The 27607-nt window shown below is 40.1% G+C and overlaps 1 protein-coding gene and 1 pseudogene across 3 annotated transcripts in view; both read right to left on the bottom strand.

The window, feature by feature from the left end:
• The window catches only part of ST8SIA1 (ST8 alpha-N-acetyl-neuraminide alpha-2,8-sialyltransferase 1), a 152495-nt gene that overhangs the window by 94102 nt on the left and 30786 nt on the right, over positions 1 to 27607 (bottom strand). For both annotated transcript variants that reach the window (XM_080661271.1, XM_080661272.1), the window contains exon 2: positions 4781 to 4925. In XM_080661271.1, coding sequence (XP_080517397.1) covers positions 4781 to 4925 — 145 coding nt within the window. The remainder of the gene's footprint in view (positions 1 to 4780; positions 4926 to 27607) is intronic.
• On the bottom strand, positions 15225 to 16164 carry LOC308244599 (NADH dehydrogenase [ubiquinone] iron-sulfur protein 4, mitochondrial-like; annotated as a pseudogene). The gene has a single exon. The product of its transcript is annotated as an NADH dehydrogenase [ubiquinone] iron-sulfur protein 4, mitochondrial-like (transcript).

Genomic DNA, 27607 nt, shown 5'->3' with positions numbered 1-27607 from the left:
TCCCAACAGAAATGGCTGCCACCTCCGAGCAAGCAGAAGGCTTGGCTCTGCTCCAGGCTACAAAGTTTCAATTGTAGAAGATAAATAAACCCCAGATTCCAGGGCCTCCACTTGGGTCACCAGGGGGCGTGGCCGGCCTGCAAACCACCACAGGCCCCTCGCCCAGGCCACCCCACGCCCCAAGGGAACCCCCACCCTGATCCGGGACACCCTTCAGGGCAAACCAGCTGGCCCCCACCTGTGCACCAGACCTCTATCCTATCTAATAAAAGAGTAATATGCAGATTGACCATCACTCCAACACACAAGATGGCTGCCCCCATTGGTCAAAGATCCTGCCCCCATGTGGACACAAGATGGCCACCACAAGATGGCCAGCAAGGGAGGGCAGTTGGGAGGGACCAGGCCTTCAAGGGAGGGCAGTTGTGGGCGATCAAGCCTGCAGGAGAGGGCAGTTAGGGGTGACGAAGCCGGCAGAGGAGGGAAGTTGGGGGCGACCAGGCCTGCAGGGAAAGGCAGTTGTGAGGGACCCAGGGCTGCAGGGGAGAGCAGTTGGGGGGTACCAGGCCTGCAGGGGAGGGCAGTTAGGGGTGACCAGGCCTGAAGGGGAGGGCCGTTGGGGGAAACACAGGCCTGCAGGGGAGAGCAGTTGGGGGGAACCAGGCCTGCAGGGGAGGGCAGTTAGGGGTGACCAGGCCTGCAGGGGAGGGCAGTTAGGGGAAAACAGGCTGGCAGGGGAGCAGTTAGGCATCAATCAGTCTGGCGGGGGAGTGGTTAGGGGGTGATCAGGCTGGCAGGCAGAAGCGGTTAGGGGCAATCAGGAAGGCAGGCAGGCGAGCAGTTGGGAGCCAGCAGTCCTGGATTGTAATAGGGATGTCTGACTTCCTGTTTTGGCCCGATCTCTGTGCCCGGTGCTTAAACGGGCAGTTGGACATCCCTCAAGGGGTCCCAGATTGGAGAGGGTGCAGGCTGGGCTGAGGGACACCCCCCCCCCCATGCATGAATTTCATGCACTGGGCCTCTAGTTTAAAAATAATAAACAATGTGAACCCATCTTACTGTCTGTGAAAATTGGAAAGGTGAATGGTTATGCCCCCAATCCACGTGGAATATTGAATTCACCTAGTCCTGGCCTATTGTATCTACCCCAACAATATATGGTATATGGGAAAGGGGCATTTTTGCTGGGAAGGGTTAAAAGACTCTTCTGTTATACTAAGCAATTTTTACTGTAATATCACCAAGTTTACATTAAATAATACTAGAATATGGTGTAATACTGAAATTATAGGCAGAATGACTTTGCCTGATGTTCATAAAATCTGTGATAATATTGATACTGAAAAACCAAGTATTGGGAAATTGAACTTAATCCTCCCCATGAAGTCATTTCTATGGAAATTAATTGGCCAGAAGAAAATTAGAGCCTCTAGATAATGAAATAGTAGAGAATATTAATTCATCTGGCCAAACATATCATAAGGTACAACTGACAGTGGATGAAGGAGGAAAACATGTAATTAGCTTAATAAAAAATTATGATAATACATGTAAAGCGTTTTTCGGTTGGCTGGGATGCTTGTTCCCCTCAGACTTTTCCTTGTCTAGTATTAGACATTTTCTGTTCCTAATCAATGTTATTGGTTTAGTATTGTTACTTTTGTTCCTGATATGTAAATGTTATACTAGATGCAGAAAAACAAAACTTGACAAACAGCAAAAAGACTTGGATCATGGTAGCTCAAAAACTAGAAATGATCCAGAATACTTTTTAACAAGGACATATAGGATCTGACTGCTTCCCACTTACCTGCCCTTTTTGAATAATAATAATTTGACCTTAAATGCCATCTAAGGTTAGGGTCCCCAGTGGTCCACCTGTTCAGCAAGACATGCTGACACTGAGACATCCTAGGAATGAACCTTCCTAGCACCGTGGGACTCCATTATCCAACCAAAAGGTTGGTCATCAATGCATCCTTTGGATTGATTTATGACCAAAAGGGGGATGTATGGACAAAAGGGGCCACATGCTGACCTGACAAGCTCAGGGGAGGCCTGCATGACAGTCTTGCAAACTCAGAAACCTAAAGTAACCACAAAGGATGGTCTGAAATTAAACTTTAACTAAACACAGTTATGGTGGGCGTTACATCCTAGGCCAGTATCTTCACTGACAAGGTCAACCTTTACCTTAACTGAGCCTATCTGTCTTTTTGCATCTATGGTAACATATCCTTGAAATGTCTGGGTAACTTGTAACTTCCCTTTTTCTGGAGCCCCTGGGGCACAACCAAATGTGGTGGGCACCAGGACAGATGCCACAAATTCCTTCATTATCATGTTCAATTGTTCCTGCACCCACCTAAGTATGTGTCCATCATTTTACTTTTTATCCAATCCCAGGGGTTTCCTCCACTTTGCTTTATCCCACCTCCTTAATCTATCACCAATGAATTTCATGTAACCCACCTATGTCCCTCCTTTGATTGCAATGTATAAATACAAATGTAACCCGCCATTCTCCGGAGCATTATCTCAATTCATGGAGGTTCTGCTTCCCGGCGTATGTCGACAGTTTGGCTCAAATAAACTCACAAAAATTTAAAAAAAAAAAAAAAAGAAAGAAAGAAAGAAATGGTGATGGAAAATAAAATTCAATTAAATAAAAAAGAAATGGTTCTACTGGCACAAAGAGGCACAGAATTCTGTGCACGCACTTTAAAAAGGAAATGTTCCTACTATCCTATGGCTGCAACTGACAGATAACATGGGAAGCTAATTTTTATTTCTTTAACCGTCTTTTCTTCAAATCTGTTTTCCAGCATAGAGTCAGTTCATAAGCCTTCATGTGTACAAAGCCTATTTTGGACTTCTTTAATTATTTTCCTATTTGATGAGATGTTAAAGCGATTGCTTCCTTATCTCTCTTCATTTCATAGCAAGTTGATACCGGGTTATGAACAGGCAACATTGTGGATTGGCTTGTTTGTCCTCTATTACACCCTTTTCCTAGCTCCCTGCTGAGGCTTCATTAAAAACTGCCTCTCCTGGACTGCTAAGCAATTACTATTCCAGATGCAAATTAATCTTACCTATTAGATGCACTTGAGGGAGATTTGAAAGGAGGAACCCATCTACCTGACCCCGTTTCTGTTGGAGGCAGTTTTGGCCACACGAATGGCAACAGCAGCTGGGGCTTTCTAATTCCTAAACCACAGTTAGGGCATCAGGTTCTTGAACTAAGCAATTTCAGGAGCCACCTCTTGACTCGTGACTCCCACATCTTTATTCTTCTAATGATTTTTAAGTGCCTAATTCTCCATATGAAATAACTTTCTGTGAAAATAGCTAGGAAGATTTCTGTTCCTTGACTAATACAATTATAGTCTCCATTCCCTCATCTGATGATGCAATACATGAACCAGAACAGCATTAATACCTAACATTTACATAATGCTTTGCAGTTTACAAATTACATGCACATAAATTATCTACATTAATCCTGACCACAAGTCTGAGAGGTGGTGAGACAGCGGCTGCTCTCCCCATCGTACAGATGAGAAAGCTGAGTCTCGGAAGAGTTAGATGACTTAGCAAGACATTTACTTAGTGAGAGATGGAGACAAAACTCAACCCCACATTTTATAACTCTTTTCTTTTTAAATTACATTTGACGTACAATATTCTATTAGTTTCAGGTACAGCCTGTGATTATGACTCTTAATCCTTTCCTTTGACACTAGAAAGCCTCCCAAGGGCAAATGAAGAGGGGAGAGAGCACATAGATGCTAGCCATGATTAAACCTTCTATTTCTTACTGAAAAATAAAACATCATTACACTCTAAAATCATTAAAGTAAACCGAAGCACCTAAGGATGAAATAGCAAATATGGGCTATTTCACAAAGAGTGGCTTTGGATCCAGCAGAGCCTGTGCCTCAAGTTCACAGGATCCCCCCTTTGAAGACACTTTGCTGTTAATACAGATACATGTGAGGTTCAGTCCCACTTTCCAACTCTGACCATGACTTCTCCTTCTGCATAACCATACTGGCCAAACCAAGAATGGCGAGAAGACTTGGGGAGGCCAAGATTCATTTCTCCATTTCTCCCTGATGGCAATTTCACCTACGATCCACTGCCTCTCCAACAAGGGCTCCCCAAAAAGATTCCTTTCCCCCACTGGCTACATAGATATAATTTAGTACAACATTTTATTTCAATGCTCAAGAAACCAAGAAGAAAAACATTAAATAGGCAGAGCTTGTTTTAGACCACTTCGAAAGTGGTCAAATTCTCTCTCTCCATTATCCACCACTCCTCCACTTCCACAGCAGTAAGTCTAACAACAGGGTGACGGTTCAAGAGTTCCAAGAAGCAAACTTCTGACCCTATGGTCCTTACTCCCCGAGAACCACATCAACCCAAAAACAGCATTCCAGTGCTGCGCATCTTTGAGATCATATCACAGCCAACCTCACAACTCTGGAATTCCACAATTCCCTGTCCTTACTTTCATTCTCTGTTTGCTTCCTTCAGTCTCTATGACTCAAATCAGAAGGGAACCTATTACTCTATAGTATCCTACTTCTGCTCTTGCATCAAAATACCATGTGATTCCTTCCCGCACACAAAAATAATAACTATAAAAAAAATTAAAATTAAGAAAAGAAGATGAAAAGTATACCTGATTAGTTAGGCAAATTCAATTACACCTTTCCTATAAAATCAAGACATGTAAAAGACTATGTTGGAAGGCAACAAACTCTATACTAACCTGGGGGAAGAGAGAATAAGTTGAATTGTCAATGGTGAACGAGTATAAAAACTCTCCATCATACCACATGCTCGTCCCCATGGGGGAATTCATTTTAGTCATAGCAAAGAGATGGGCGGGGTCACAGCAGTCTTCCATCTGTTTCCTAGGAGAAAAAATAGAGAGAGAAAAGAACACCGGGTTAAGTGAGCAGCAGACTCATTCACTTGTCATCCCCACAGAGATATGCAGTCTTACCTCAGTGCCAACTCACAAAAGCATCTGTGTCTCCAGGGTGATTAGACTACTATTAATTCACTCTTTCAGCCACCAGAATGCATGACTGGAATTTTTCATAATAAAAAGAAGTTTAAGAAAAATACATCAGCTCTCAGATGCAGGTGAAATATGTCCAAAGGCAAAAAGCATCATCGTAACTGCAGAGTTATTGATTGATTTAAACATCCAGTTCCAGAAGGTGGCTAACTGTGGGGTCTAGAGATATTCAGCAGCAGCAGAAAAGCATCTCTGTGGTGGTTTAACTATCAGGTAGTTAAGTACAGTGACAAGTACTTTCCATGAGCCATGTGGAGCAGGGAATGCACACAGGGGTCCAAAAGAGGGTGCATTCCCCATTTGTGGACAAGATTAAAGAACAACTCCTGGGAAACCTTTTTAAATAGAAACAAAATGAGATGACTGATGTGATTTCAGACACTAGGGAAGCCTGACTTCTACTGATAGATCTCCTGGGGCTTGTCAGTTCGAATTTTGTCTGAATCTCAGTAGTGTTCAACACAATTGAGCACCCTGACCTTTGCAAAGGTCTCCTCACTCCCTTAGTGTCTGGAACACCAGGGTCTCCTGAGTCACCTCACCCTTTGTGCAGGCTGATCCTCTACCTGTCCCTCCAATGTAAGCCCTGATACTATTCGATAGGCCAGTCTTCATATTCTCCTCTAATAAAAAGTTTTGTCAGAAACTAATTCCATTTGCTCACTGAGCTTTCCTGAGTAAAAGAGTTTAATTCTCCAGTGACACCTCTAAAAGGACCTGCTGACATAAACCACTTCTGAATGGCAACCCCACACAGACATGCTCACTCAGACATCATAGCTACCCATGGTACAGAAGCTTAGAGTTGAAAGGAGACAGTAATGTAGAGTGCTGGGTTCAAATCCTGGCTCTGCCATTTACTAACTCCTTACCTGGGGAATGTTACTGGGCTTCAGAACGGGCTTCAGAGACTGTTTCTGAGAATGTACATGTGGAAAACAGCGTAAAAGTTCAATACATGTTGTTGTTATTATATAACCTCAACCTCATTGTAGAGATGAATAAACTGATTCAGTGTTAGGACACAAAATAAGTCTTAGCAAATTCAAGAAGACTGAAATATACTAAGTATCTTCTCTGACCACAATGGTATGAAACCAGAAATCAATAAGAGGAAAACTAAAAAATTCATAAACTCATGGAAATTAAACAATACTCTCTTGTACAATCACTGGATCAAAGAAATTAAAGGAGAAGTAAAACAATTTATTGATACAAACAAAAATGGAAACACAACATACCAGAACTTGTGAGATGTAGCAAAGGCAGTTCTAAAAGTTCATAGCAATAAATGCCTATATTAAGACACAAGAAAGACCTCAAATAAACAACCTAACTCTACACCATAAACAACTAGAAGAACGAAGTGAGCCCAAAGTTGGCAGAAGAAAGGAAATAATAAAGATTAGAGCAGAAATAAATATAATAGAGAACAGAAAAACAATAGAAAATATCAACCAGATTAAGGTGTGGTTATTTAAAAGGATAAACAAAATTGACAACCCTTCGCCTGAGTAACCAAGAGGGGGAGGGGGAGGAAAACCAACCAAGTATAAATGAAAAATGAAACATTACAACTGATACCACAGAAATTCAAAGGATCAAAAAACAACCATATGCCAACAAACTGGATAATCTAGAAGAAATAGAAAAATTCTTAGAAACATACAATTTACTAAGACTGAATCAAGAAGAAATAGAAAATCAAAATAGATCAATTACTAGAAAGGAGATTAAATAAGTAATCAAAAACCTCCCAAAGAAAAACCCAGGAACAGATGGCTTCACTGGTGAATTTACCAAATATTTAAATGTGAATAGACACCAATCCTTCTCAAACTCTTCCCAAAAAAATCTAAGAGGAGGGAACACTCCCAAACTCATAAAATGAGGCCAGAATTATCCTGATGCCAAAACCAGAAAAAGACACTACTATTAAAAAAGAAAAGTACAGGCCCAACTCCCAAATGAATGCAGTTACAAAAATTCTCAATAAAATACTATCAAACCAAATTCAGCCATACATTAAAAGGATCATACACCATGGTCAAGTAGGATTTTCCCCTAGGATGCAGGGATGGTTCAACATATGCAAATCAATCAATGTGTTACATATTGATTAGAATGAAAGAAAAGAATATACAATCATTTCTACAGACACAAAAAAAAGCATTCAACAACGTTCAATATCCATTCAAGATTAAAAAAAAAAACTCTTTAAAAATCAGGCATAAAAGGAACATATCTCAACATAATAAAGGCCACATATGACAAGTCCACAGCTAACATCATACTCAATGGTGAAAGGTTGAAAGCCCTTCCTCTAAAATCAGGAACAAGACAAGAGTTCCCACTCTTACCACTCTTCCTCAACATAGTCCTAGAAGTCTTAGCCAAAGCAATCAGGGAAGGAAAAGAAATAAAATGTATCCGAATTAGAAAGAAGAAGTAAAATTATCTCTATTTGCAGATGGCATGATTTTGACATCAATAACACCCTAAAGACTCAACCGAAAAAAACCATTAGGTCTAATCAGTGAATTCAGTAAAGTTGTAGACTGCAAAATTGACATACAAAAATCAGTAGTGTTTCTCTACATTAACAACAAATTTTCTGGGGAGAAAAATGGATTGCATTTACAATAGCATCAAAAACAATTATATATTTAGAAATAAATTTAACTAAGGAGGTAAAAGATCTTACTCTAAAAGTGGCAAGACACTAATGAAAAAATATCAAAGAAGACACAAATAAATGGAAAAGTGTCCCAGGTTCACAGATCAGAAAAATTACTATTGTTAAAATGGCAATACTACCAAAAGCTGTAAACATCTGTAGAAAGGAAAGGCCAAGTTGATGAACCTTGCTAAGTCAACTTGAGATAATAATATATATAAAGCACCTAAGCACATTACATGGTCTTCATAAGCATTCATAGTAGTAGATTCTGACCCATGTGCCTAGCCAAGGAAAAATATTGGGTAATGTAGCATTCTGGTTAAGAGCATGGACCCTGGAGCCACAATGCCTGGGTTTGAAACTTGGCTGTCTCATTCACTAGTATATACACTGGAGCAAGCTCCTTAACCTCTCTCAAGCCCTCATCCTTGAGATGGTTAACTTACTTCATAGGATTGTGAAGAGACTATGAGTAAAGTTCTTAGAACTGTACCTGGCTCTATGTCCTATTATACATAGGTGGTACATTATAAGTATTCGCTAAATAAATAAAGTAAATTCAGTTCAGGAGAGAGGGAAAAAGAGCAAGAGCGAGAGCGAGCAAGAGAGAGTGAGAGAAAGAGAGAATGGAAGATAGATAACCTTAGGAAAGATACTATATTTTTCTGCCAATTATGTTTATAACATTTAAAAAAATAATACAAGGCAGAATAACAGTTATAGAATTATTTGATGTACTAGCTTTCAAAATATTAAAGAAAATAACCTTTAAAAACTGTATTTAATTTTCAGTTATTTAATTCTATTAAGACAATGAGATGTTCAGCAGGGGAATGTCCTAGTTGGGAACTCTTCATATCTTGTTATGAGGAATTAAAAGTTAAATGTCACATTTGCCCCTAAAAAATTCATGAGGGAAAAAGCTCTTAAAAATATCACGAGAAATCATCATAACCCAGTCTTAACACAAACTCCTCACAGCCCTCTTACCTGCTTTATTCTTCTCCACAGCACTGAACACTGTTTATATGTTTTATGTTTAATTTATAGTTTTGCTTATTATCTGTCTCCCCAAGTCCCAGAATATAAACTCCATGACAAGAGGGACTTTTGACTTCTGCTCACGGCTGGATCCCCACCTCCTGAAATGGTGGCTGATACACTGAACAGGAATTTAATAAATGTTGATTGAACGAATAAATAATAAGTAGGAAAGAAAGAAGAAAACATTAGAGAAACAAGAGGATCTCAATGCACATTTTGTTCTCACTATTCAAAAATTCAAATTGAAGAAGTCAATCCCTTATAGTTCTAGCCTATGGAGACCAAAAAACCCCAAAAGATTGTCAAAATAATTGCTGTAGACTAGTAAACATTTCCAGTAGAAGCAGACCCAGGATTTTTTGGATTTGCTGACTGGTGAATCCCAAGTTCCTTATACGGTGGATTAAACATTAGCCTGACTAAAGCAAGTATCCATTAGGATCGCAGACCTGCAACACAGGGACCACAGGAGCAGTCCACCAGCTGAGGGTGCTGATAAATTGTTCCCTTCACCAAAGTGTCAAACTTTCAAAATCTGACTTTCCAATGTTTGATAAGGTTTCAGGTTTAATCTTGTCTCCAAAAACTTCTTTCTATCCCATTAATATATCATTTCAGTCAAGTATTGATTTTAACCTTTGGCTTTTGGCCAAATGTGTATCTAATGCACTTCCTCCAAACAGCCAAATCAATAGTCCTTATTGTAAACTGTCTTGAGTTGAGTTCCTAAAATTCCTTTTAGACTATTATATGTTAACTCCTTGAGTTAATGTCACAGAGCTTCAGATTTATTGCTGAAAATGTTCCCACATTCCACATCAGAGATGGTTTTTAAATTGAGATAATAATATATATAAAGCGCCTAAGCACATTACATGGTCTTCATAACCATTCATTTCCTTCTCTTTAGTAGTTAGGAACCATATAACTCTGCTTGCCTCACAGAATTCTAAGTTATTATTATTTTATTAGATACGATTTTTAATAGCTACCCTCTTCCATTCCCAAATATGTCCTTATTTGGATGATAGATTATATGTTTTCTCTTTTAATAGTAAAAGCTAAACAGTTGGCATCCAATAAGAGAGGGCTTTTCTTTAAGTGAAGAACGTGGTGGCCTACAAAGAAATCAGAGCAGTTTCATATTCCAAATGGCAGATTTAGGACAAGAGATGGTGGGAGGTAAAGTTTGGGCCATCATAAAGTTATTTTACTCTGACTTAAAGAAATCTTGGTCTTAAATGATCAGTTTTGAAAGAAGTTTAAAAACCAGAAGTCACTGTTGACTGAGGGCCCAGGATTTAGAGCAAGAACTTTCAGAATTCACCCTGAAGCCAACAAGCAGTAGGGGCTTGCCCGTGGCGAGGCAGTGGGAACAAATGGTTTACATCACTGACCTAAGAGATTCAAAATACACACTCGAAATAGGGTAGAGTTTTGTATTCATCTAATGTGTTTTTATTTTATTTTTCAATTGCAGTTTACATTCAATATTATTTTGTATTAATTTCAGGGGTGCAGCATAGTGGTTCGACAATCATATACTTTACAATGTGTTTCCCCAATATCCCAAGTACCCACCTGGCACCATATAGTTATTACAATATTATTGACTACATGCCCTACACTGTACTTTACATCCCTGACTATTTTGTAACTGCAATTTGTACTTCTTAATTCCTTCACCTTTTTCACCCAGTCCCCCATCACCCTCCCCTCTGGCAACCATCAGTTTGATTTCTGTGTCCATGAGTCTGCTTCTGTTTTGTTTGTTTATTTCATCCTTTAGAGTCCACATATCAGTAAAATCATAGGATATTTGTCCTTCTTTGACTGGCTTATTTGATTTCATCTCATTTTCCACAAAATTCTCTTGAATGGTGAAAAGAAGTACTGTCATTCGATTATTGGTTAAAATCATGTTTTCTACAGGTAAAAAGTCTTTTCAAAGATGAATCTTCTGGATAATTTGCCAGGACTAAAAAATACAGAGAAAAGTAGCTCTTATGTACTACTCAAGATAGCAGGTAATCTTTTCACCTGGCAGCATTTTATTTATCACATTTGAAGTGACTGCATAAGAAAGGAAAAGTGTTCCAAAGAAAGGTAGATCAGTGTCAGGTGTAGTTTGCATTTCTCCAAGGAGGCCGAGCAGATTGAAAGGAGAAATCTTTAGAACACAAATATTTCAAGGATGATCTTGTTTTCCCTCATACATATTTATTTTGTAATGTACTTCACAAGCATACATGCTTATTTTAATTAAAGAACATAAATGTTTCCAGGAAATAGTTCAATGAACACCTATCTTCAGTTGTCCTGTTTATGCTCACTTGTCTGTGTAGCTAGAAAAATTCTAATATTATCCTTGAGAATCACATTTGCTATTTTAGTTACCACTAACTATTTGATTCACTCAACCAATATTTATTGCACACTTTCTTTCTTTCTTAAATATATTGTTATTGAGAGGGAGGGAGAGGGAGACAGAGAAACATCAATGATGAGAGAGAATCATTGACTGGCTGTCTCCTGCACACCCCCTACTGGGGATTGAGCCCACAACCCGGGCATGTGCCCTTGACTGGAATCGAACCCAGAGCCCTTCAGTCCACAGGCTGACACTCTATCCATTGAGCTAAAGCAGCTAGGGCTATTGTGCACTTTCTATATGTCCAGGGCTATACTAGGCACTAGGAGGGGGAGTGGTGAAGGGGAGGGACAGGGAATGCCTTGCTCTTTTAAATTCTAATGGAGAAGCCAGATAAACAAGATAAATAAAGGATGTGGGTTAAGGGGTGAAGGTATAGTTTTCAACAGGGGTTAAGTCAGTCCTCACTGTGTAAGAGACATTTAGGAGAGACCAGAAGGAGGTGAGGAAGTAAGTCACATGGCTACCTGGGAGAAGAGCATTCAAGTGGAGCAAGAGCAAATGTCGAAAGAACTTTCAGGAAACCAGGTAACTGGAGTGAAGAGAGTGTGAGGTGATGTGTCGCTGGATCATGTAGGGCTGCTTTCACTCCAAGGAAAGGAATAAAATCTGCACTCATCACCAACCTTCTTGTGGCAGATCCACAGACCCTCAGGAATAAATCCAGCTCCAAAACCATAGCAAGTCATTTGGATTTTACTGAAGTTGTAATGGGGAAACTTGGCAGAAACTTCATAAAATCTCCCAATGAACATCTGTCTCTGCCCTGGACACAATTCTATCATTTTCTCTAACCACCCCCAAACCCACCCTCTCTCCATCACATCTCTCTTTCATCAGAGCAATTGTACTCTATTAGGCTCTCTAATTTTGACTCCCTTCATAATCATTTAGCATCATACATAGGTATGAGAAAACCCACTATACAAATTCTTTTTGGATTTTTTTTTTCTCTTTTGGAGAATGAAAGAATTTGAAAGACAATAAAAAATGTTCAGTTATATATGTTTAATCTTTAAGAATAAAATTATCTCTCTGTTGATCTATTCACAGGATCACACTAGAACAGCTAAATGGATACACCGAAGAAGTTGAATAGTATGTTTTCAGCGGCCTGAAACTAACACACAGGTTTGAGGGAATGCAACCAATTCACTTTGGGAGGCTCAGGTAGGAGCATAGGGACGGGGCAGGTGCATCATCTGTGAGAACATGAGGTCCTGAAAATGAGGTACCGATCAGAAGCATCAGTCCATACTGATGAGTCAACGCCCATACTCCACTAAGTTTTAAACTTGTGCCCAAGTGGCAGATACTACAAATTACAAATTACATTGATTTACGAGTGAGTTGTTTCTCCAACACACAAGTTTACACAGCAGGGTCGGATGCAGCAGGATTTCTTTATGTCATTATAATCAGCGGTGCTCCTGAATAGCAGCAGGGGGCCAAGACATTATGCATCAAAACTAAGAACCCTATTCAGGAACATCTTTCTTGTTCTAAGGACACCAAGGTCTGAGGTTATTTCTGTGGAGGATGAGCAGAAGTTAGTGGAAGGCAAAGCAAATAAAAAGGAGAGGACAATGGTTACAGAAACTGCTTTATGAGTTTTCCAAAAAACACAGATTTTTCTAAACTAGGGAACTGAGCCAATGAACATGAGATGAGCAGGGGAGTGGTCAAGTTTAGAAGGTAAAGTCCAGGAGTCAAGCTCCTTGGATTCGGCTCAGCTCTACTGCCTACTAGAAAGATGCAAGACTGGGGCATTCATCCCAAATATTTTCCAGACCACAATTGCCTCTTTCATGATTTACGGTACAGACTATTGGTATTTCTGTAACTGTTCCAGTATTTGAACAGATTCAAAATTATTTTCTGAGAAAAATGTTGGCTCTGCGTTATGACCCATTTCCACAGGATGGGATTCTGTGTGACAACACAAGCCAGAAATTCTCCATTTCCTTAACAGAATAGTAACTGTACCACCTGCTTGTCTAAAACATATGGTTCTCTCTTTACTCAGCACAGAATATCAGCATTTCAAGTTGTCAACAACCCTTAATGGACTATAATCTAGTTTCCATTAAATGTGTAGTTAAAGGAATGGGTATTTGGGAGAGAGGAATGTGTTAGCTGATTTTCTCCTAGGAGTTAGATTCTTTACATTCTTTCTTTATACCAAGTCAAACCATGAGCAAGTCAGCAAATTGCATTTTTAAATGTCCATCCTATGAACTTTCATGGATGAGAACAGAGCTGTTCTTCAAGTCAAAGGTGCCAACTCAGCTTACCGCCAACATGTGAAAACCACCAGGCCGCATCCCTCACCTCGTTGCTATGTTTGCTACGTTGGCACTTAGCTTTGAATTGTTTTATCAATATCACTGACCTGATCATAGAAAAGTGTAGAGTTATTGAGAGAGTTAACAGCAGCAGTTACAGAGAAGCTTAGGCTTGGAAACAAAAGTAGAGATGAATTTTCAAAACTAAAAGCATTGAGAAAATAAAGGATATTACAAGGGTAGATGGAATGAGTCATTTGACAAAGAGTAAATAAAGAAACAATAAGCAAAAGAGAAAGAAAATGACAGATTAAATGGGCAATTTTTTTTTAGTTTGTCAATAAAGGATTAGAAGAGGCTAAAAACTAGAAACCAGATATACCTACAAGGATGGATGCAGTGCTTAGAGACTAACAAGACTGGGAGAAGTACAAAAATATTGAGTTTATTGCTAAAGAAAAAGCATACTTGTCAAATGCCTATTAACCCAATGGTAATTCAAGGTAATGACAGGCATTAGGAAAAAATTGAAAGGAGATGGTACAAGCACCGCTGATAAAAATGTATAGTGAACCCTAACTGGTTTGGCTCAGTGGATAGAGCGTTGGCCTGCGGACTGAAGGGTCCCAGGTTCGATTCCGGTCAAGGGCATGTACCTTGGTTGCGGGCACATACCCAGTAGGGAGTGTGCAGGAGGCAGCTGATGGATGTTTCTAACTCTCTATCACTCTCCCTTCCTCTCTGTAAAAAAATCAATAAAATATATATATTTTTAAAAATGTACAGTGAGCTATGGGTGCTTCCTTACCTTAAGGTCACTCTGAGTCTGCCCATCAGAGGGGACAGGGCAAATGTTTGTGGAGTTCCTGCTGAGGAGGAATCCCGCCCAACATCTGAGATCAAGGGAAATGCTTAGCTGCCTCAATGCAGACGAAATCTAACGATTTGGGGGAAATGTATCTAATTGGCTATGGAACAGAGAGCAGAATAGCATGCTTTCAAAGGACAGACTCATGCTCAATTTGATAAAAATGTATTGGGGAAAGCAAGTTTAAAAATTATTTGGGTGATTTTAGACCAGGGGTGGGCAAACGTTTTGACTCGAGGGCCACAATGGGTTCTTAAACTGGACCAGAGGGCCGGAACAAAAGCATGGATGGAGTGTTTGTGTGAACTAATACAAATTCAAAGTAAAGGAGCAGAGGGGAGAGCAAGAGAACCCTCCGCTCTTTCGGCTCCGCGGCCGGATAGAACAGCCGGAGGGCCATAGTTTGCCCACTGCTGTTTTAGACTTAAAAACAACTTTTGGAACTGTAACCTATATAAAAGTTGAAAAGTCTCTGAATTAACTAACCATCCTGGTGAAATACCTTCACCAAGTTACATTATAAAATTATGCTTTTCTTGAGGGTCAGTAAAATAAACAGCTACATCAAGAATAGCATTCAGTTTTCCATAAAAATGAAGTTGAAGATAATGTGTACGAAGTATCCACAGTTTGTTTATCTGCATGATAAGTTCTTCCTTGAATTAGTGTCAGGAAAATGTTTTATAATTACATAGAAATGTACACTTCTCCTTATCAAACAATGAAAATTATTGTGACCCATTCAATAAGTATTCCTCTGGTCTGAGTCGTCAGGGAGTACTGTAAATACAGTACATTTATACAATTATCTCAGGCTCAAATCCATGGACTACTAGCCCTCTCCTCTTTTTTATTTTTATTTTATTTATTTTTTAAATATATTTTATTTATATTTTACAGAGAGGAAGGGAGAGGGATAGAGAGTTAGAAACATCGATGAGAGAGAAACATCGATCAGCTAGAACCTGGGACCCTTCAATCCGCAGGCCGACGCTCTATCCACCGGACCAAACTGGTTAGGGCTCGCCTCTTTTTTTTTTTTTTTTTTTTTTTTTTTTTTTGTAGTTTAAAGGGAAACTTTATTAGGAGAGTAAGAGGTGTGCCATGCATGGACTATAAATACTGCACGGCTGACTTCATTCACAGTCACGCGGACATAGTCAGGCCAATCTATTTTGTAGACACTCTTGTTCTTTTGTTCCAAGAAAAGTTTGCGCCGTAAGACTTGGACTTGGGTTTCGGAACTTTCTTCTCTTCAACGTCATAGCTCCATCCATTTTTTTCTGCGAAGGCCATTGCATCTTCTTTGGTACTGAAGGTTAGAACCATGTTGGACAAGGGATCAGCCGTGGATGCCCAGCCCATCAAAGGGTTCTCGCAGCGCTCCCTGGTGTCGAACTCCATCTTCCACTTCTTGGTGTTGTTCACCCCAGACTGCATGTTGTTGCGCGCAGGAACGAAGATCCTGACTTTCTGGGTTTTGATGTGCTCCTCGGACGCCCGTTAAGGTAGTGATGTCCAATTTTTCATCAACTGTTATGAGTTGCGCGTCTCGAGTTTGGTCCTGTGCCAACCTCCATGTGGAAGTGCTCCATGACCTGGTTGGGACCCGGAGAGCGGAGGCAGCCGCCAGGGCCAGGGCCAGGGCCCTGCGGCCCCACAGCGCCTCTGACATTGAGACCGCCGCCATCCTGCCGCCCGCGAGCGCCAGACGGGGCTCTCCTCTTTTTTAATGGTTGTTTTTAAAACATCAATGTACTATATTTTTAAATTTCTAACTTCAAAACGTTAATTTTAGAAACTTTCACAAATACAAAGTAGAAAAATAGATCCCAATAAATACGACAGTAATCCTTCCACACAGAGATAACCACTATTAGTAGATTGTTTTGTGTGCATTTTCCTTTGTCATTAATTCAATTATTCCTTTAGTAAACATGCAACAAATATTTATCGCATATATAGCATGTCTCTTTTACAATTCTAGAAACTGAAGAACAGCAGTAAGCACGATAGGCTCAGTGCTTGCACCCTTGAAGTGGGAATGTAGTCTGTTTACGATTTAGAGATGCTGCAAACAACTCTGGGGTAAACACTCTCGTGCTTAGATTTGTGAACACAACAGTATTATTTTACTGGGATACATTTTTATGAGAATTTGCTGAATTAAAATACTAATGGTGTTCACACCATCTTTGATTCCCCTTTTACTTTTAGCAAAGCAAAATAGGTACTGAGTTTCAACTATTACAAGGCAACACAAACAAGACTTCCCTTCATATTCTGACCCCCTTGTCTGGAACAAAAATACAATGGTTTTCTTATTTCTGATTAAGATTTAAATAGTGCTGTTTTGATTTTCCAATTTTTTGTACTATCTTACAACTTACTACTATGAAAGGTAAAGATATCACTTTCATCCTACCCCAAACAGACATAAACAGACTTTTCTGCACCCCACACTCCCTACAGAATTGCATAAAAACTTTTAGCTAACACAATTATTCTTATAATAGGACTAGAGGCCCAGTGTATGAAACTCGTGCACTGGTAGTGTCCCTAGCGGCTGCTGGCTGCCTGCTGCTGGCCGGGGCCTCCCTCCCTCCCCTGGTTGAACTCCCAGACGACCTCCCAGTCGAGGGGACAATTTGCATACTACACTTTTATTATATAGGATATAGGGTAAGTCTCTATAAGTATTATTTAATAGCTGAGTCATACAGTGCACTATCATTGTACAATATGTAGCCTTTCTAAAATTTGCTCTTCCTGGAGTTAGTTACTGTCTTTTTTCATTTGTTTCATTTGTCATGTACTTTTCAATAATCCCCCTTCTACTTCTTCAAAGATCTCTAAAATTTTCTCAGTGCAGTCAAACACATCAAGTAATCAGTCAGTTCCATTTCTTTTCCAGATCCTTCTGACCTACTGCTCTAAGGTGGGCTGCTTTCTTGCTAGCCTCGATAAACACCTGTCATCATGGAAATTGCCTTCACCCCTTTTCTGAATTGTATTACCTAGTTTCCTCTATCCACTTTTTGTCCTTATTTGGTACTTCCTCATTCAGGTGTAGCATATACTCGATTTCTTTTTTTAAGAAAGGGTGCAAGCACAGTACATTTTTTGAGTCTTAAATATTTGGCTGAGCACAAAATTCTATTTTAGAAATAATTTTTCTAGGGTTCTGAAGGCATTGTCCATTGTTTTCTAAGTTCCAGTGTTTCTGTTGACAAATCTGGCTTCACTCTTAAATCATTTTATTATAATCAGTTTTCACCTTAGAAAGTTTTTAAGATCTTTAAGGATTCTGACATTTCACAATGATACGCCTTGGAGAGGTCTTTTTGCATTCACTCTGCTGGACAGTTGGTGGTCCCTTACAAGGAGGAGACAAGTCCTTTGGTTCTGCAAACAGCCTTCTATTATTTCTTTAATAACTTCTACCCTCCCCTTCTTTAATATTTCTCTTTATAAAATTCCGACTAACTACACTTTTTTTCCATTTTTCACCTCTTTCTTTTCCTTTTCTACTTTGGGGGAGTTATTTCCTAAACATTATTTTACAAATCCATCTATTGACCTTTTAATTTCCATTACCACATTTATAAAATCAGAAAGGTCTTTCGTATCTTCAAAAAGTTTTATTTTCATAGCTTCCTAGCATTTGTGAATGCAATGTGTCTTCTAGTGAAAATCACAACTATAGCATTTGTGAGGTATTCTTCTCCTTCCTGCATTGTCTGTTTTGTGTGTGCCTTTTCTGTTGGTTTGTTTTGGTGTCTGTTAGAGGCTTCCTAGAAATATTTACAGATCCACAGCTGTCCATTTACATTGAAGAATGAGGTACTAAACAGCTGAATGAAAGCTCTTTATGCTTGAGTAGTGATTAACCTACTGCTGGGCCCCATCAGAGTGTGATCCATCAGGACTCCGCCCTTTCACTGAAGGATCCACAGCCTTTTCTCTTGCACTAGTCAGTTTCCTCAGAGATGAACCTTCCACTGTCTTGATAAGGTATAAGCCTAGTCAACAACATTCTGAGAGCTAAGTGAAAATAGAGTGGCGTGGGTCGGGGGGAAGTAGGGGGAGGACTGAGGCCTTAGTCCTCAGAATACAACATTTCTCTTAATTCCCCTGTTTTCAGCTGATGTCCCAGGTCCAGAGTCTCTCTGTTTCATCTCCAAGCTTCTAACAGAGCAGGCAGCAAGGGCAAGGGCAACTCCTTGTGTCTGCGGAGAGGGGAAGATTTGGAGCGCTTCTAACCAATTTTCCTGTTTTTAGTCTCATTAGCACTCACCTCTAATTGCTGAGTCTTTCAGGAATTCTGCAACACATACTGCCTTCCTTCTTGCTGGCTTTCCCTGCTGCAAGCACTCGAGTTTTAGATTTCTGTACTCTCCTACTGAGAAATCACTGGGCCATCTGCTTTTCATCACCTAAAATATTATTGATGTCTTTTGCCGGCTATTGTCTCCTTTCCATTCCCTTCATTCTTACAAGTTCATTCCTGTTTATATGCCTCTCTTACAATCTTATTAGTCTTTTAAAAGGAGTCAGAAAACCAGAGGCCAGGTGATATTATCCTTCTCCAGTTTAATTTCTTTACTTGTGACTTTTCAATAATGTTTTCTGGTTTTAAAACATAAAAGGCAACCTACTGAAAAGAAGATATTTGCATATGATGTATCTGATAAGGGTTAATGTCCAAAATATGTAATGAACTCGTACAACTCAACAACAACGACAAAACAACAGTCTGATTAAAAATGGGCAGAGGACCTGAATAGACATTTCTCCAAAGAAGATATACATATAGCCATAAGACATATGAAAAGATGCTCAACATCACAAACATCAGAGAAGTGCCAATCAAAACCACAATGAGCTATCATCTCCCATCTGTCAAGATGGTATCATCAAAAAGACAAGAAATAACAAGAGTTGGTGAGGATGAGGAGCGAAGGGTGCCCTAACACTGTTAGTGGGAATGTAAATTGGTGCAGCTGCTATGGGGAAAAAAAAAACAGTATGGGGATTCCCCAAAAGTTTTAAAACAAAATTACTTTATGACCCAGTTATTCCACTTATGGGTATATACCCAAAGAAGTGAAAATACTAAATTGAAAAGATACTGGCACCCCTATGTTCATTGCAGAGATATTTACAAAAGCCATTATATGGAAGCAACCTAGGTGTGTGTCAATAAATGGATAAAGCCCTAGCCGGTCTGGCTCAGTGGACAGAGGGTCCCAGGTTTGATTCCTGGTCAAGGGCATGTACCTCGGTTGCAGGCTCGATCCCTGGCCCTGGTCAGGGTGCATGCAAGAGGCAACCAATTGATGTGTCTCTCTCACATTGATATTTCTCTCTGTGTGTCTCTCCCCGTCCCTTCCACTCTCTCTAAAATTCAATGGGAAAATATTTTCAAGTAAGGATTAACACTAATACTGTCTCCTAAATAGATCCAAAACAGAACAGATCTTGATGGACCATGAGGAGATGTCTAAAATTGGGGGATGGGGTAGGATTGGGTCAGTGGAGAAAGGAAGACACAGAGGAAAAGGAAGAAATTAAGAAAAATACTCGTTTCTTGCGATGCACAGACACCGTGCCAGGCTCTTTCGTATATATTACCCCATTTCGTTCTCAGCACAACCCTGTGAATCAGGCACTTTATCTTTACAGGAGTTAAGCCGAAGCACAAAACCGCAGAGCTGTGATGGAGGCTGCCTGATGAGGGCGGCAGCACGGTCCAAAGAACAGAGGCTTTGGGTCACGTGGCTTTAACTCCACCACTTCCTGCTCCTTGGCTTTCACCAAACCACTTAACACTCTGGTTTTCAGCTTTCTCCCTTACAAAATGGGGACAAAATTAGCTGATAACAAATGAAAGAATTGTAAATAAGATGTAGTACAAAACTAGTACTTAGTGCTCCTAAGTAGTTGTGGTTATTATTATTCTGACTCTATAAAAAACAGGTTACTTTCATAACAAAAGAGAAGACTACAAAAGGCAAAGAAAGAATTTCAAGAAGAGGAATTAATGTTTCTTCTAAGATGTAGACCCAAGCCCAGACTGAAGTGTGCCTGGGTTGTTGGTTTTTTGGTGGTTTTTTTTGTGGCTGTACAACCTTAGAGAAAAGCTCTCAGCAATTCTATGTCTGCAGAGGGCAACTCTATAAGAAAGGCAATAAAACGTGTCCCCTTGTGACTAAGCAAAAGTCAGTGGAATGACATGAGTCATAGCTGTCTGGGAAAATGTTCAACCCCAAAATTCATATTGCGTAGATACCATCTCCCCAAATGAGGGTGCTCTTATCACCACTGAATCTTATGAGAAGCTGTGGCTATCTTTTCCGGATAAGATGTTTTGACAACTTTTTTTTTAAAGGAAAAAAAAAATGTCTATACTGTCTGCTCAGCATAGCTCAGTGGTTGAGCATCGACCTTCAAATCAGGAGGTCATGGTTCGATTCCAGGTCAGGGCACATGCCCGGGTTGCAGGCTTGATCCCCAGTGTGGACATGCAGGAGGCAGCCGATCAATGATTCTCTCTCCTCACTGATGTTTCTGTCTCTCTCCCTCTCCCTTCCTCTCTGAAATAAATAAAAATATATTTTTTAAATGTGTGTATGTTTTTAAAAAGCAACAATAAAAAGGCAAAGTGTCATAAGCCTCTGTGGATTTAGAAAGATCAGACTGGAAAATGCTGATTATTCTCCATATGTACTTTTTAGCATGTCTTAACATCCCTTTTGCCATAAAAATAAATAAAAATGTGAAAATCAACATGGTGAACCAAAAGTGAACAGACTAAAAGAAAAACACAAGCTGACCAGAAGAGCCGAGAGAAGCATATTGTCCGTGGAAGCGTTTCAGACAGCAGCTGCAGACTGTTCCCAGACACTCTGATAATGGAGAACGTAATTAGTTTTCCCTGACAAAGAAAAATAGAAGAAACGATGAGGTCAAAGCTCATAAATTAATTCAATTCAGTGAGTGTGTTTGTTTGAATAAATTGTCTGTGCTTCAAACTGCAGGTCAGAGAAGACATACAAGACACAAACAAAGCATGAAGAGCACCCAAGTATTTACTTACTCCTTCATTCATTCACTCATTCACTCATTCATCTATTAAATACTTATTGCGCACTGAGTGTGTGCAAAAGACGTATGCTAAACTTTGAGGATGAGGGTAAATAAGACGCAGTCTCTGTCTTCTAGAATCTCATGGCCTCTGGCCAAAGAGAGCAGCATATAACCCCTGGACAGTGATTGGTGCATCCACCAAGAAGTGGTAACTGGCGGGCTGGGTAGGGTGAGAGAGAACAGGTGATTGGAGATGGGAAAAGATTTTCTAAGATCAACGTGTAAATTGAGAATTGAAGGACTAAGAGGATTTTAGTCAGACAGGCCAAAGGCTAGTGGCATGAGTAAAGTGAAGAATTACCATCAGAGAAAACAGTGTGTACAAAAGCACCAAGTCCCCAAACACCACAATGCCAATGCCAGTCCAGAACAGTTTTTTTCAACCTTCTGTGGCAGAAAGAGGAAAATACAGGCAATGAGTGAGGCTTTCAAATTTTATGTTAATGAGTAGCCTTTCCCCCCTGAGATTATGTCCTTTCTACATTTTGATGTCCACTTATAAAGTCTTTAATGAAACGGTTGTCCATTTATTAACTTATTTGGTAATTTTCTAACCCATAAAATCATAAATTTGGGAAGTCCTAAGTATGAGCAATAAAGCCACAAGTAGTTGGCATGGTTAGAAGGCAGGATACACCTGACAAATAAGTATGCAATATTTTAAAAGGAGATTACATTCAGAAACTAGGCAGAGACCAGATTATGAAGGGCTTTAAACGGCTGGTGAAGAAGTTTAGTCTATGCCGTAGGCAACAAGGAGGGAAGGGGCATTCGAAAGGGTATAGAATTAAGAAGTTTTTATCGGGCAAGTCACTTTCTTTCTCTGGTGCTTATATGTAAAATGCTGATGCGGCAGTCACCCCATCTCCCAGACTTATGGGTGCTTAAATCAAAATGAAGAGGAGTTGATGAGCTAACTCCGTGAATTCTAGTATATACTCTAAAGGAAAAGGGTTAATATTAATAAGATACTCCCTCTCCTCTAAATAAATATATAAACTAACCAGCTTTTAAAATCTCACCACCTGCTCTTTTTGCCTCATCACTTTCAGTCAGGATACTAAGCCAACAGATCCTAGAAATGATGAAAACAGTAAGATACTTATTGATCTCTAGTAGATAAATGCATGTCTCCACATAGACTCTGAGTTTTATTTGTGACAAAGGACTACCTACTAAGAAACGGTAATTTTTAAGAATTATTAAAATTTCATATGCAAATACTAAAATGACCACATTTTTTCGAGTTTACCAAGGATTTTCATTCAACATTCTGCAGAGAAGCCTGGCCGCCATGCAACACTTGGCCGAATAACAATGCTTTCTTTGTGCCTGATACATGCAGTTTTGAAATTCCCACGACTGTTAGCAAAGACATGTTTTATCAGTGCATCATCAGTGTTGTGGGGAATTGGCTGTGATTTTTAATTGCTGCTGCTCTTGTGTGTAAATATAAATTACTTTAGTTGTGGCTGAATTAACTAAAAAGTAGACTATGTTTGTATTTGGCATGCCAACCAAATAGGGGCATCACAGAAATTACCAAAACAAAATTTTAATAATTTGATACTTGAATTCCTAAAAAGCTTTGAGGTAGTCCTTATGGGCAAATTCAAAAAACTTTGCTAAATCGAGAATACCATATTGTATTTTTTATTAATTTAGCAAAAAAAACCCTTTAGTTTTTTGTACATTGTTGGACTAACCCTTTGATATATACAGATGAATACTTATATTACCAATATTTTATGCAATAATTTTTGAACAACTTAAATTTGAGGTATATTCTTGTTAGTTACAGTTCAACTATGAATCATCCATAAATGTGCTGGTATAATAACAGCTCATAGTTAGTAGGCTTCGGAAACAAACAATCATAAATTTCTATTCTGCGCCTATTTCTTACAACATATGTGTGGGTATGTCTCATAGAATTCTCTAAGCCTCATTTTCTCAAATAAAAAATAGAAATAAAATAGTATTTGCCTCACAGGTTGGCAGAGACCATTAAATAAGATCATATATATAAATCCCTTTGTATCAAACCTGTCACACTTTTCAGTTAGCCATTATTATTATCATTATTATCATTATTATTAAATTCATTGTTAATGTAAAGTAAAAATAGGTGAACTAAGAAGGCCAAGAAAACTCAGTATATTAAAGCCACCATATAAACACACTTTCTTGTCAACGAAGAAAACAAAAGAAGCACAGAATAAATGTTGGAAGAGTTATTTCCACACAGAAACCAGCAAGGATAGAAAGTGAGACAATTTCCAAGTGAGCTGAAAATGAGAAACAAGAGGATTCCAGCACATGCCAGACGGCTTGGGTAACCACTTGTCCGCAAACGTCACCTTATCTCAGTGAACCCAGAGAACTAAGTGAGATACCCCTGATGGTCAACAACAAGAGACTCTTTGGAATGTACATTTAATTATACCAAAAGTGATGAATTTATGCATAAGCTCAATTTACCGATTTTATGGTAAGCACTTGAACTTTTTGCACAGGTGCTTTTGCATTTGGAATATGCTAGGAATGCCCATGGAGCCAAGAGCATGTGCTGCCAGCAGGAAGCTGTCTCCAGCCATATGGGCTGACCAGTCAGTGGTCAAATACCTGGCACCAGCAGATACACTCTATTTATACCTTGGTATTTGTTCATACTGCAAATTTGGAGATCTTCATTTCTTAAAATGTCTGTCTATTGAAAAAATATTTCAGTTGTATTTGCTCCACTATGAGTGCCTATGTTTGGGTATGTTACAGGCCAAGGGGTACACTTGGAATAAGCATGTTGTGGTCATTGAAGCATTGCGTTGTTTTATCTGAGGAGGGATAAAGGAAGGTGATAAGTATGTCAGGGAGCCTGCCTCTCCCATCCATCCAGACCCCCACAGGCTCAGTCCCACCTGGTGTACCAGCATCCACTGCAGAATGGGAGAGAACAGAGGGATTGACAAAGTGGCTAATGTGGAAGTGGTCTAGCCTTCCCTCCTCCCTGCTCATTAGTACCAGCACTCATTGTAAATAGTCATAAACGAGCTCTCAAATAGTTATCACGTGTTATCAACAAGAAGGAAGCCAGCCAGTATGTCTCTTGACACAGGTTTTCACCCCCTCCTCTATTTATATGCCATCATGGTGATAGCTCTGACTTTCACTCACTGGAGCATGTACGGGAGGATCACTTAAAGACCATTCAACACTGATGAAAGATCTATGGGAATGCATGAAGATTCCCATCTAGCGCCGAAACCGGTTTGGCTCAGTGGATAGAGTGTCGGCCTGCGGACTGAAAGGTCCCAGGTTCGATTCCAGTCAAGGGCACGTACCTTGGTTGCGGGCACATCCCCAGTAGGAGGTATGCAGGAGGCAGCTGATCGATGTTTCTCTCTCATCGATGTTTCTAACTCCCTGTCCCTCTCCCTTCCTCTCTGTAAAATATCAATAAAATATATTTAAAAAGGAAAAAAAAAGGATTCCCATCTAGCAACTGGAAATAATTTTTAATGAAATGATAACTGGCACAATTGGCAGAAGAAACCTCAATTCCAGCCCATATTCTGATTCAGGACCAGAGTACGGAAATAAAAGTCAAATTTGCCAGTCAGTCCAGTTTGGAATAGTAGCACTTGAGGCTCAAACCTTATTTATTGCGTATCTTCTTTCTCCACTAAATCACTTTTTATGTTTGAAAAGTCAGATACATTGAATATCAAAATAAGGTTGATGAATAAAAAGGCACACTACAAAAGTTCAAGAGTAGAGAAAATAGAACAGTTCTTGGTTTGGTTTGTTTCTAACGTAGGAAGAAAGGGAAATGGGTGTATTAAAATCACTTCAGGTAAAGGTTTCTGATTTGAAGCAGTTAACACTGGCTTCATGCTACCTGATTCAAAGCACTCTTTTTTTCATTGGCTTCAAGGATATGTTTAGTCTTCCACTGTGAAGTGGTGATACATCAGGGCCATGACCAGGGCTGAGAGGCTGGGACCACCCGCTGGTCCGCAGCTGGAATGGTAGTAATAAGAGTTTCCAAAGTCTTGCTTATCTTTGATCTGTCATCTGGACGAAGCTCCCTAATGATACCTGTTTGGACAATTCTCTAGCATCTGTAGCGTGCCCAGCATCCTCAAAGTTTTCAATAACATCACCTCCAGCTTGTTCCCTTAAGACTTCTTCTCCACAAGAATAGGCCTCCAAAAATTTGGTCAAATCGTACATCTTGTGGTGCAGGATCAGCCAGGTGCTCTTGCTGTGGTTGTGCTTCTGGATCTCTTCCAGGGTGTTGACAGCCTTGTCAGACTACAACTGTGCCATTTTGGATGTGGTGAGCTTCAGGTTCTACAGACACCAGCCAGCGAGGCTAAGCACAGTGAGCATCTCAGTGAGCCAGGGCTGGGACATTCCTCTGCATCCCAGCCCTACTAAATCATGTTTTAATCTGGAGGGTTTCCTGCTGAGTCTCTTAGATCTGCCCATTCTATGCTTTTCCCATTGTCTGCACTCTGGATTGGGCTCTTGCAGGACTCAATTTTAATTCATGCCCTTGCCTCTGTCAATCTACCCCAATGCCACTACCAGATTTGTGCTCCAAATCACAGTTATTAAATTACTTCTGTACCCAAGAACTTACCGTGGCTCTCAAACTTCCATTAAACCTCATCTTAACTGTCCAAGATTTTCTTTCGTTTCTCACCCTTGCATGTTCTGCTCAAACTACCCGTTCAGGACTAACTTGAAACCCCAAAACCATTTCTCATGCTCTTTCACCAGGTTCAGAATGTGCCAATTCAACACCATTGAGCCTTTAGGAACAAGTTCAGCACTCTCTCTATTCCCAAGTACCATTCCTCAGCTGTCTGATCCATTGGGTACAAACACTGGAGGTCAAGGACTATGCCTTACCCTTTCTTTATATCTCCTCTGTGCTAAGCAGAGTTGTAAATTTTATCACGTGCAAGTAAGATGTTTCTATTTTTGTCATTTTTCCTACTCCTCATCCATCCCCATTTCAAGCACCTATGATAAACTTTACTAACAAAAGCCTTGGTTTAAAGCAGTCAATCTTTCTCTGATGTAAGATTCATGCAGAGAAAATATAGTAGAATTAACACACACTGGTTTTAAACTTATCACCGTTTCTTGTCTTCTGAACAGAACTTTTATTTTGCCTCTTGCATTCCATTTCCCCACAAAAATCTAAACTATTTTCCTACCCTCCCTTCTGTGCTCCCTCCTAAAATAATGACATTTCCAGAAATCAGAGTCATTTGATTTAAGACTCTCACAGTGAGCTGAGTTTCCTGTTAAATGGAGGCCTGTGGTGGTGAAAGGTAAGGGGAGAATATGCGGCAAGAGTCCTTGAGTAGTAAAAAAATTAAGAACTTGGAATAACCTAGAAGAGATGAAAGTGGTTAGGGCAAATAAACAAACCAATTCAGGAAGCCCCCAACAACAAAATCCCCTCACAGACTCAATGCTCCATGATGAAATCCGTTGTTCTTAAAGTCAGAGGTCCACCATACCTGCTTCCAGTCACCATAATGGTATAGCTGATGCTTATTATATCAACTAGAGGCCCGGTGCATGAAATTCGTGCACGGAGGGGGGGTGACCCTCAACCCAGCCTGCACCCTCTCCAATCTGGGACCCCTTGAGGGATGTCCAACTGCCAGTGGGATCGAGCCTAAACGGGCAGTCGGACATCCTTCTCACAATCCAGGACTGCTGGCTCCCTACTGCTCGCCTGCCTGCCTTCCTGATTGTCCCTAACTGCTTCTGCCTGCCAGCCTGATCACCCCCTAACCACTCCCCTGCCAGCCTGATTGATGCCTAACTGGTCCCCTGCCAGCCTGTTTTCCCCTAACTGCCCTCCCCTGCAGGCCTGGTCCCCCCCAACTGCTCTCCCCTGCAGGCCTGGTCACCCCTAACTGCCCTCCCCTGCAGGCCTGGTCAACCCCAACTGCCCTCCCTGCAGTCCTGGTCACCCCTAACTGCCCTCCCCTGCAGGCCTGGTCCCCCCCCAACTGCTCTCCCCTGCAGG

Source organism: Plecotus auritus, assembly GCF_963455305.1.
Source record: "Plecotus auritus genome assembly, chromosome: 3".
In the NCBI taxonomy this organism is placed as follows: Eukaryota; Metazoa; Chordata; class Mammalia; order Chiroptera; family Vespertilionidae; genus Plecotus; species Plecotus auritus.
The sequence above is the reverse complement of the archived record's forward strand: the minus strand, read 5'-3'. Positions and strand labels throughout refer to the sequence as shown.